General features: G+C 39.1%; 1 protein-coding gene across 2 annotated transcripts in view; it reads left to right on the top strand.

Moving 5' to 3' along the window:
• The window catches only part of FRMPD2 (FERM and PDZ domain containing 2), a 315,586-nt gene that overhangs the window by 165,894 nt on the left and 137,170 nt on the right, over nt 1–12,522 (top strand). The window contains exons 1-2 of one of the 2 annotated variants that reach the window (XM_043980067.1): nt 2,736–2,825; nt 3,246–3,361. The exons of the other annotated variant lie outside the window; for it this stretch is intronic. Coding sequence (XP_043836002.1) covers nt 3,276–3,361 — 86 coding nt within the window. The 5' untranslated portion in view covers nt 2,736–2,825; nt 3,246–3,275. Of the gene's footprint in view, nt 1–2,735; nt 2,826–3,245; nt 3,362–12,522 lie in introns of those variants that run through there. 2 annotated transcript variants of the gene reach the window in all.

Raw genomic sequence — 12,522 nt, 5'->3', positions numbered from 1 at the left:
TTGCTGAAACGTAGTTTGCAGAATCTTAAGCATGGTCTTGTTGATAGGTGAAATGAGGCAATTGTTCAGTAATTTGGACATTCTTTGTCATTGCCCTCATTTAGGATTGGGATATAAACTGATCTTTTCCAATCCAGTGAGCACTGTTGAGTTTTTTGAAATTTTCTGTCATATTGATTGAGACACTTTAACACCAATATCTTTTAGGATTTTAAATACATTAGCTAGAATTCCATCACCTCCACTAGCCTTATTGTTATCAATGCTTCCCATTCGACTTCATTCTCCAGGATGTCTAGCTCTAGATCAGTAATTACAGCATTGTAGTTGGTAGCATCAGTGATACTAAACTCTTTCTTGTATAGTTCTTCTGTGTATTTTTGCCACCTCTTCTTAATCCCTTCTGCTTCTGTTAAGTCCCCACCATTTTGTCTATCATGTCCATTTTAACATGAAATATTCCCTTGATATCTCTAATTTTCTTCAAGAGATATCTTTCCCATTCTATTGTTTTTTTCCTTTGCATTTCTCATTAAAAGTAAACTTCTTGTCTCTCCTTGATGTTTTCTGGAATTCTGCATTCAGTTGGGTACATCTTTCAATTTCTCTTGTCCCTTTTGTGTTCCTTCTTCCCTTAGCTATTTGTAAAACCTCACCAGACAGTCATTTTGCTTTCTTGTTCTTTTTTTCCTTTGGACCATTTTTGTTGCTGCCTCCTATATAATATTGCTAACCCCTGTCCATAGTTCTTTAGGCACTCTATCTACCAGAGCTAACCTCTTAAATCTATTTCTCACTTCTACTGCATACCCATATGGTCTGATAGTTTTCTCTACTTTCTTCAACTTAAGTCTGAATTTTGCAATAAGAAGCTCATAATCTGAGCCACAATCAGCTCCAAGTCTTGTATTAATTGACTGTATAGAGCTTCTCCATCTTTGGCTGCAAAGTATATGATCAATCTGATTTCTATATTGACCATCTGGTGATGTCCATGTGTAGAGTTACCTTTTGGATTGTTGAAAAAAAATTGCTATGACCTGAAATTTATCTTGACAAAAGTCTGTTAGTTTTTACCCTGCTTCATTTTGTACTCCAAAGCCAAACTTCCCTGTTTTTTAAATTATCTTTTAATTTTTTTTAACTTTAGAATTCCAATCTCCTATGATGAATAAGATATCCTTTTTTTTTTGTGGGGCATTGGGGGTTAAGTGACTTGCCCAGGGTCACACAGCTAGTAAGTGTCAAGTGTCTGAGGCTGGATTTGAACTCAGGTACTCCTGAATCCAGGGCTGGAGCTTTATCCACTGTGCCACCTAGCTGCCTCAAGATATCCTTTTTAAGTGTAATTTTTGGAATATTTTCTAAGTCTTCATAGAACTGATCAACTTTGGCCTCTTTGGCACCAGTGGTTGGAGCATAGACTTGTATTACTATGGTATTGAATGGTTTTCCTTGGATTCAAACAGATATCATTTTATCAATTCTGATATACCCCAATACTACTTTTCTCACCCTTTTATTGACTATGAGAGCTACTCCACTTCTAATGGGTTCTTGCCCACAGTAGTATATATAGTGATCATCTGAATTAAGTTCACCCATTGCCATCCATTTAAGTTCAGTGACACCCAAGATGTTCATGTTTAATCTTTCCACCTCCTGTCTGACCACATTCAGCTTATCATAGTTCACAGATCTTAATTCCCTTTTGGCATTGGCCCAGTCACTTCATTAGTTCTGGAGGTATTTGTAGCCATCTTCCACTCTTCCCCACTAGTATGTTGGACACCTTATAACCTGAGGGGCTCATCTTCTGATGTCATTTCTTTTATTATTTTAGTATTGTCCATAATGTTTCCTTGGCAAAGATTCTGAAATGGTTTTACATTTCCTTCTCCAGTGGATCACCTTTTGTCAGAACTCTTCACTATGACCTATCTATCTTGGGTAGCCCTGTGCACTTCAGCCTAATAATAACAACCCTGTGGGGTAGGTACCACAGGTATTGATAATATACGTTTTTGACTGGTAGTATGATTTGCAGCTTCTCTCCATGAGGCCTTTCCTCTGCCAATGCCCCGAGGCTCCTCCATCTGCAACTTATCATCTTAGAAAGTTAGCTGGTGCTCAGAGAGGTTAAGAGACTTGTCCAGGGTCATGTGGCCACTTTGTAACAAAAGGCAGGACTTGAAATTAGGTCATGATTCAGAAATGGTCTCACTCTACACAATGCCATGCTGACTCATCCCCATATTACAGATGTAAGAATTGAGTCTCAGAGAAGTCCAGGGCCTTATTCGTAGTCACAGAGCGAGTACATGTCACAGGCAGGATTGTTGGTACCCGGGTCTTCCTGGTTGGGATGAAAACAGCTACTGGTGAGAAAAGACCACTCCTGACAAATGCAGAGCATAAAATCCCAGTCCAGTCCCCAGGTTGGCTGGAAGGCACAGTCCAGCTTTTCTCTCCTCCAGTCTCCCAACAGACAAATTGAAGTCTTGTGGCTGAGTGAAAAGGACTATTTTTACTCAGGGGAACTGAAGCTGTACGACATCAAAGGCCTCAGGTTTCAGAGATTCTCCATCAAAACAACTCACTGTTAAAATTGTTCTTTTCTGGCCCTCCTATTGAGTGACGTACCCTGGCAGAAACCTTCCACGCCAGCCTGTCCAATCACAGATTGGATCCCTGACCCACTTCAAGTTTGTCCCTTTTGGATATGAATCCCAATTCCCCAGTGAAAACGGTCATCAGCCTGAACCTGCCGGGGATCTAGCTTCTCTGATTTAACAGCAAAGCTTATATCTGCCTGAGAAGGGATGGTATGTTATTATTGGATTAGAGAAATAAGACTCACAACTATTGAATTGCTAGAGAATGCTTGAGTATAGACTAGACTGTGTAGCTCTTAGGCTCCTCTGTGCTTTGGGGATATAAATGACTAATTCACCCAGAGGTGATGGGACAGGGGAACCAGCCTTGACAGGAAGCAAATCTAATTGTTTTAGCCCTGAGAGCTAGAGCAAAAACTTTAGTGGAGAACGTGGGATGGAGGTGCTAAGCACTCCGGGTGGACCAAACCCTTCTGTCAGTTCTGTCAGGAAAGTGGCAGAGAGCATTGAAACTTAATTTGTCTGGGACACTAGATATGGGCTCCACGGAGAGACACAGGACTAGAGTGGTAGGACATTTGGAAAGGACTTGAACCAATAGAGGGACATAATACAGACTATCTTTTCCAGATTGAACCTTAGCCAAAGGGAGGCAGGGCGATGGACTTCTCTGTAACAACTACACCGGCCAGCCGCAGAGGTGTACGTTGCAGATCCCTGGATGAGCTGAGTCTTTACCGAGAATTGTAAGTGATATTAGGGAATGTCCCATGGGGACTTTGGATTGCAATTGTTTACCTGCTTGAATTAAGACCTTTCAAATATGTTAAAATGTTCCATGCAACTTATCATTCAGTAGATTGTATTCTGTATCCTTGAAAGACTGTGTGCATGTGTATGACCAGAGCATCATGATGGACATAAGGGGGCTAAAGGATGCCCTGGACTAGAATTTCCTAAGTGTCTGTAGTTTCTTTTTGGGAATGGGGGTGGGCAGCTCAAGGCAGGTGTTATAGGAAATCTCTGAAAGGTAAAAGGGGAGGGTATCTCTGAACCAAGAGTTATAGAGCTATTAAGGGAGGTAATTCAGAATTAGAGTAACATCATTGCATCACTGGGTGGGTGGGGAATACAAGCTAGTCAGAGAAAGTAGGTGTTCTGGTGAGGATAATCTTGTGAGTTGTGGAAGGAAGGAGAAGGGAAGGGGGAGGGAGGAGGGGGAAAAGCTTTATTTTCTTTTCATGGCAATAAGGGTTAAGTGACTTGCCCAGGGTCACACAGCTAGTAAATGTCAAGTGTCTGAGGCTGGATTTGAACGCAGGTCTTCCTGAATCCAGGGCTGGTGCTTTATCCACTGCATCACCTAGCTGCCCCTGAAAAGCATTTATTAAATACCTTCAATTTGCCAAATACTGTGCTAAGCAATTTACAAATATTATCTCATTTGATCTTCACAAAACCCTTAAAGGTAGGTGCTATTATCATTCCCATTTTACACTTGAGGAAATTGACAGAGGTCAAATACCTTGCTTAGAATCACATAGCTAGTAAGTACCTGAGGATAGATTTTTAACTTAAGTCTTTGACTCCAGGCCTGATGCCTTTTCCATTATGCTACCTAGCTAGCTAGGATTTATTCAGGAAATGGGGGCAATTAGACTTTTACTACCTACTTAACAGGATCATTATGAGGAGAACCCTTTTTATTTTGGACCTACCCCTTGATTCCCTTGGAACAGGAGATTCCCAATGAGAGGATTCCTTGTAAAGATACAGACATGATCCTGCTTTGTAACTGAAAAATTTTAGAGAATTACCTGGGGGCACTGAGGAGTTAATTGGCCTCCAAAGGCTGATTCATACAGGCAGTGTGGGAATCTAGGTTTTCCTGACCAGCTCTCTATCCACTATACCATACTGCTTCTTTGCCTTAAGTAAGCTAGAAGAATTTAGGGAAAATTTACAATCTTAATACTAAGGAGCCCTACTCTGATACCTCATCATGGCAAGAGTTGACTCTGTGTTTTCAAGGGTTGTCCCAGAAAACAGCCAAGTCTGGCAGGTTCTACTCTGTATATGGTTCAAGGCAATAAAATTTGTTATCTGTCTGAGGACCCGGCTAACTAAGTGCATAGGTGCTTGTCACCAGGAGTTTGGCCCTGAGATACTGAATTCACTGGCTATGAGGGCCCTTGAAACAGATAATAATGAAAGAGACCTCTCAGGCTCATGCGGACCCCTTCTGTAATGGCAGTAGGCAAAAATGCTTAAAATTGTCACCTGAAGCATATGCAAACACGAATTCCAATGTGAGATCTTTGTCCAGTGACACAGTTGACATTATTTTGGAGCCACTCAACGGCATCCATATTGATATTTGACCCGAATTAACTACAAAGGACATGTGATGGAAGATGCTATCTTCATCCAGAGAAAGAGAAATATGCTTAGAATGATTTGACATATGTATGTGTATGTATATACACACACACACACATACACACACACACATACACACACACACACATATATAATCTAATGGTAGCCATCCCTAGGGTGCAGAGGAAAAGGAAGAAAAAAAGAAAAATCAATTTGTATGATAATTTTATTATATATTTCAATGGAAGAACAAGTTGTACACAATAGATTTGCAGTTTCATGCGCAATCATTTTTTATTATACTATTATGGAAATGCTTGTTTTATTCCATTAATTAAAAATAAAATAAATAAATTTTTTAAAAGATAAAAATAAAATCAGAAGACACAATGAAGTTGATGGCTTACAGGTTTTCCTCACAGAGGGGGAGAAAAGGAATTGGGTGAACTAGTTTCATTATATACTCAATAAGAAATATTATATTCAGGCTACTTATAAGATCATAAATCTAGATCTATAAAGGATGTGCACAAGCAAACAGATTACTATGAAGCTAATTGTGGCCTGTGTGCTAACATATCTGTACTGGATAAAATAAGGAAATTCTATGCAGAATTTGATAAGATCCTTCAACCAAATCAATAAAAGCATTGATATTTGGTGATTTCTATATGAAGCTAGGCAAAAGAAAGGACAGAGAAGAATATTGTAAAATAGGATTCAGAATTAAGAATAAAAAGGATTTGTAGATCGTTCAGAAGCTTCATGCATTTGTACCATAAATGTTTCTTTTTAGAAAAATCATATGGAACATGAAGAGCCAAGAACATCTTCACAAAAAAATAAAATTGACTATATTTTAGCAGAGAAAAAAATGCAACCATTCCAGAATCAGCAATCTTCATGGAGCCAAGCTATTAACTTGATAGGACTAATGTCAAAATCAACAACTTTCTTTTTTTCTTTTTTTTTTTTTTTGTGTGAGGCAATTGGGGTTAAGTGACTTGCCCAAGGTCACAGAGCCAGTAAGTGTCAAGTGTCTGAGGCTGGACTTGAACTCAGGTCCTCCTGACTCCAGGGCTGGTGCTCTATTCACTGCACCACCTAGCTGCCCCAACAACTTTCTAAAGGAAGGGATCAAGTAGAAGAGGAGAGACTGCTTGCCCAATTATAATAGCTTTAACCGAATTTATTCGAAGAAGTTCATTCTGGAAAAAAAAATGGGACACTATAAGATGTGGGTTTTGGCTTGTGAGATTTAAAATTGGATATTAGATCATAAATCTCCCCTACTTAACCTTTCCCTTAATTTATCTCTCAGACTAGTAAATGGAAGAAGCTTTTGGTTTTCTAGATAGACCTTTTATTGTTATGGTAGTCACAAGGTGATGTTGATTAGAAGGATAGGAAAGTAGAAACACAATACAAATCGTCTTAAGTCTGAGCTTAGTCTATATTCCTTATAAAAACTCACCAAACCGAAAGGCCACCTTTGGAGAGAGACCGTCTGTGCCGCACCGTCAGGAGCCCAGTCAAGCAGGAAAAGCCTCCACTTCCGTTCTCTCCACCCCGGAAGTCGAGTGCACCGCAGGCAGTCTGACTGCGCAGCAGGCGTACTGTTCATCTCCTCCCCAAAAGGGTGGTCCTTGAAAAACTGGCGTCTTTCAGTTATCCTAACTGACTGTTAAAAACTTTCATATTTTACCACAGGCTGTTGGTATTTCTAAGAGAAGTTAATATTTATATATTCACTATAATGAGAAGGACGAAAAGAGCTCAGGACAAACAAAAGACACATGGAAGTCAACAGTAGCACAGTTTTGGAGTGTGAGCTTATTTGTAAAACTTCATGTGGGAAGAGCTAAACAGTCAAAAATAATGGAGAGGAAAAAGTCTGAAAACAAGGTTGGTCTAAGAACCATTAAACCAGACCATCTTGAGAGCACTTACAAATTAAACTGAAAAATGACCAACAAGTAGACACACGATGGAACAGATTTCTTGATCTAAACTATGATAACATTTTCATGAGTGTATGAGACACTATTGACTAAGACACTATTGATATTAGTGTTTCATCATGAATAATAAAAGAGTGATGTATTGGTGTAGTCTATAGAATGTTGGATGCCGAATCAGGAGGATCACAGATCAAAGTTTTCCTTCAATATTTACTGGCTTGAGATTATAGACAATAATTTCACTTAAATTTTCTGAGCTTCAATTTCCTCACATGAAATGAGGGTGATAATCACACAATTATCCAGAATTTATTAAATGTTGACTATGTGTTAGGCATGGGGAGATAAAGACCAAAAGGGAAATAACCCCTGCACTCAAAGGTTTATATTCTGGAATGGGGGTAGGGAGAGGACACAGTGTGAATACAAATTATTAAAAACAAAATATAATCCAAATAAATACAATCAAACTTTTGAGTGAGTAATCAAAAACAACTGGGGGAATCAGGAAAGAACTTTTATCAACCTCATGGGGTTGTTGTCAGGCTCAAATGAGATAATGTTTACAAAGGGCTCTGCAAACCTTAAGGCACTATGCACATGCCAGCTATTATTAAGAGCAAATGAGGGGCAGCTAGGTAGCGCAGTGGATAGAGCACCGGCCCTGGAGTCAGGAGGACCTGAGTTCAAATCCGGCCTCAGACACTTAACACTTACTGGCTGTGTGACCCTGGGCAAGTCACTTAACCCCAATTGCCTCACTAAAAAAAAAAAAAAAAAAGAGCAAATGAGACAATGTATGTGAAAATGCTTCGCAAACCTTTAAGTGGGATATCCAGGTCAGCTGTTTTTAATGACCACATTTAGACTTGAACACCCTAGTACTAAATGTATGCTCCATCAGGAAAGGAGAACGACACTTAAGAGAGAGTAGCAAAGAGCTACAGCACCTGTCAATAAAAAGTCTTTTCCTGTCTGTTAAAATGTAGTCAATTTTATTCTTTGAGTTGTTATTTGGTACTTTCCATATCTAGAACATACAAATTACTTTTGGAAAAAAAATTAATGATATAGAGTCACGAGGCTTCTATATAATTTACATACATGTCTTTGGCTATTCTAATTTCTTTCTCCAGAAGAATACTTCCCTATATATTTCATCTTTAACTTTTTCTGCCTTTGCATCAAAGTCATCAAGCATCAGAATAGGCATTAGCTTGATTTAGGGGGCCTTATCAGGATCTTCACAGAATTTCTCTACCATTTTAATCTTCAGCAACAGGTGTTGAAGCTTGAGCTTTGATTCTTTGCATGGTGGTTATTTTGAAAATACTTATTATTAAAGCTGCAACAAGGGATGACCAAATGTCTCAGTAAATAATATCTCTTGTAGTGTTGGGGTATATAATAAAAATTAAAAATCATATTCATTTTGCCTTTTCAAGGAGTGCCTGAAACCACTCTTCCATTAGAATGTAGCTTTGTTCTTCTAGTTTCATTTTTGTGAGCTCTAGATATTGCTGTGGCTCCCATCTCTTCCAGCCAAAAAGGGGCTGATGTCAAAAACTTCCAGAATGCCATATTTATACTTCCTAGGTAGCTGAGGGCAAGACTTTCTCCTCTAGTTTCCTCACTTCACTCTTCCTCTCTACTATCTCTTTTTCTCTCTCTCTTACCTGAGTGAGGTGAACCACATAGGCTCAAGGGTTCTAGTGACAACAACCAAGAGAAATGAAAGACTAGCTCATGGTCTTGGGAGCTTGCATCAGATTCTGTTTCAATTATTCCCTTAGTAGTTCAGCTATCATAAACACTGTGGTAACCAGGTGGCATAGTAACAATGCAAGACATGGCAATGATAAAAACCAAGGTCAAATCCTACTTCACATACTCACTCATTACGTCACACTGGCAAAGTCTCATCTTCTCTGTCCCAGTTGTGGTTCAGTGTCTAATGTAATAGGATTATTCGGGGCTTTAGGGTTTGAATAATCAATCCTGTTAATAAAAATATTTCTATCCCCTGTAGGCAGGGATATGCTGGTAAATGTATGACAACCAGAACCTCAAAAATATATACTCATCACACACTCTGAAATTTAATCTGTGTTTTTTTTAAATCTGTATTTTTAATATTACTTTTAAAAGTTAAAGAATCCACAAAACAATAAATCAAGGTCTGACTTGTAGCTGAGCTATAAATGAAAATTTTAACACTCAAAATGGAACAATTTGTAGCCTTTGTATACACCTGACATCAGGTAAAAACGATTCCCAAGGAGATTAAAAAGTAGTTCTTGTTGTTGTTCAGTTATTTTCAATCATGTCAGAGTTTTTGTGACCCTATTTTGGGTTTTCTTGGCAGAGATACTAGAGTGGTTTGCCATTTTTTCCCTCCAGCTCATTTTATAGATAAGGAAACTGAGACCACAAGGTTAAGTAATTTGTCCCAGGTCACAGAGCTAGTAGGTGTCTGAGGCTGGATTTGAATTCAGGAAAATGAGTCTTCCTGACTCCAAACCCAGAACTTTATCACTGAGCTACCTACCTGCACATTAAAAAAAGTAGCTTAAGGGCAGCTAGGTGGCACAGTGGATAGAGTACTGGCCCTGGAGTCAGGAGGACCTGAGTTCAAATTCAGCCTCAGACACTTGACACTTACTAGCTGTGTGACCCTGGGCAAGTCACTTAACCCCAACTGCCTCACCAAAAAAAAAAAAAAAAAAACCCTAAAAAACCAAAGTAGTTCACAGAAAGATAAAAGTTGCTAGCAATGTTGTTTAAAGCAATGCACAGGAACGTTGTCTTTCCAAGAACTCTCTATAAGTGTCCTAGACCTGATTTAAATCCTTCTTGTCCAAAGGTCTCTAAGGTGTGTCCCAAATCATCTATCTGTGGGCAAAGTTAACTCAAACCACTCTTGGCCAACTCCATGGCTTCTTCCATAGCAGATGTCTCTCCTTGATCCCAGCCCCCATGTTTGATACCATGGTAGTGTGAAGAATTAACTAAAGATGCAACACTTGTGCCAGTATCCAGGACCACAACACTCTATCCCTGTTTCCTTATTTATAAAATAGGGATAATAAAGGCACTTGCCTCATAGGGGTGTTATAAAGAACAAATGAGAAATAAAGCGCTCTGTGAAGCTTAAAGAGCCATATAAATGTTAGTTGTTGTTTATTATTATTGTTATTATATAGTATAAAATGGCTCATAAAGTATGTCCCTGGATGGTCTCCTTGAGAATCAAATCAGGACCGAGGCTTAAAGATTATGTGAAATATAAACTTCCTCAGAACTTCCCTTGGGCACTATTTAGTCATATTCAGCAAAAACATGGAAAATGAACTCTTTATGTAAATGAACCAAGATTAACCAAAAACCTTACAAATGCACAGGGAAAGATCTGTGTGACAGATGTAGAAAGTTCTAGTGAAAAAAAAGCCAAAAACCTCTATTTGCTGGGGGAAGGGAAGGAAAAGGGGGCTTCTTTACAGCACAATCAGTTGACAAAAAGGTCTATTGCTTTTTGCTCCTGTTTTGCTCCCTTGGTGAACCAATTCCACTCTACACTGTTCTCTTCTCTTGAGTCCCTAGTGCCCTTATCATATCACTGATTACTTGCAGTCAAGTCCTAGACTTAGATCACTCCCACCATATTCTCTCTCTCTCTCTCTCTCTTTTTTTTTTTTTTTTTTTGGTGGGGCAATGAGGGTTAAGTGACTTGCTCAGGGTCACACAGCTAGTCAATGTCAAGTTTCTGAGGCTGGATTTGAACTCAGGTCCTCCTGAATCCAGGGCTGGTGCTTTATCCACTGTACCACCTAGCTGTCCCCACTCCCACCATATTCTACCTCCACTCCTATACATGGTCTACTTAATGAAGGTGGAGAAAATCATGCAATTGTCCTGACTGAGTATCCTATAAATTTATGTTATGCAATCCTGCTACATGTCCCTGATTAATTTGCCATCCTATTTTCCTATTCACTAGAGCAGCTCTTCCAAATATTTTCATTACTCCTCAAGCCTCCCAACACCCTCTCAGTTGAGAACCTTGTCTCGTATTTTACTGAAAAAAAATGAGATCATTCACTGAGAGCTCCTTTTTCTTCTTTCCTGCTAATCTTGCATCTCTCAGATGCCTTTGGTACTATCCCTTCCAACGCTTCTAGCTCAGGTTAAAAGGTGACCCTTCTAACCAAAGCAAATACTTCTATCTGCATATCATCCATTCCAATTACTCTCCTCTAGCAGACTGACCCCCTCTATTATCCCCACTCTCTGATTTATCTTCAATCTCACCCTGTCTATTGCCTGTTTCCTTATTGCCTATAGACATGTCTTTATTTCTCTCAGCCTCAAAAAAATCAGTTGATCTTTCCATCTGATAATGATCATTCCATATCTTTCCTCTCTTCTATGTCTACCTCTTTGGGGAGACTTTTTTCAATAGGTGCTTGCACTTTCTCTCCTCTTAAATTCTTCTTAATTTGGCTTCTGATCTTGTCATTTAACTAAAACTGCTCTGTTCAAAATTACTAATGTCCTTTAATGGCCAAATCTGATGGTCTTTTCCTCAATTATCACCCTTCTTGACTTTTCTGCTGCCTTTGACACTATCGATCATCCTCTTTTCCTTAATATTCTAGTCTCTCTAGATTTTCAGGACAGTATTCTCTCCCGGTTCTCTGTCTACCTATCTGATCATTCCTCACTTTCTTTTCCTGGATCTACATCCAGGTAATGCCTGTTAACCATGAGTATTTCATAGGGCTCTGTCATGTGCTCTCTTCTTATCTCCCTATATAATATTATTACTTGATTTCATCAGCACTTATAGAATCAATTGTCATCCCTATGCTAATGATTTTCAAATCTACTTATTCAGTCCTAACCTCTCTGCTCATCTCCAGCCTCACATCTCCAATTGCTTCTTAGATAACTCAAATTGGATGTGTTGTAGACATCTTAAACTCTACATGTCCAAAACTGTACTTATTATCTTTCCCTCAAACCCATATACTTCAAACTTCCCTATTGTTATAGAGGGCACCATCATCCTTCCAGTTCCCCAGGTTTAGAACGTAGATGTTATCCTTGATTCCTCACTATCTCTTACCCGCCCCCCCCCCCCGGATATTTAATCTGTTACAAAGATTATTGATCTCATCATTGCAACATTTCTAGAATATACTCCCTTCTCTCCTTTGATACTGCTACCACCTAGCAATCTCCTAGTCTTCCTGACTCAAGTCTCTCCCCATTTCAGTCTACCCTCTACTCTATCAAGGTGATTTTTCCTAAAACACCAATCCAACCACGTCATCCCCAAACTCAGTAATTTCCAGTGGTCCCCTATCACCTCCAAGATAAAATATAAATTCCTTTAGTGTTTAAAACCCCATTCCATTTCCAGTCTTTATAATTTACACATACTCTGATAAAGTGACAATGGCTTTCTTGCTGTTGCTTGACCAATTTTCTTCATCTTTAAGCTCAGGGCATTTTCACTGGTTGTCTTATTCATGGAATGCTCTCCCTCTTTTTCTACACCTCTTGGC

Source organism: Dromiciops gliroides, chromosome 2, assembly GCF_019393635.1.
Source record: "Dromiciops gliroides isolate mDroGli1 chromosome 2, mDroGli1.pri, whole genome shotgun sequence".
In the NCBI taxonomy this organism is placed as follows: Eukaryota; Metazoa; Chordata; class Mammalia; order Microbiotheria; family Microbiotheriidae; genus Dromiciops; species Dromiciops gliroides.
This window is presented reverse-complemented; position numbering and strand designations above follow the sequence as displayed.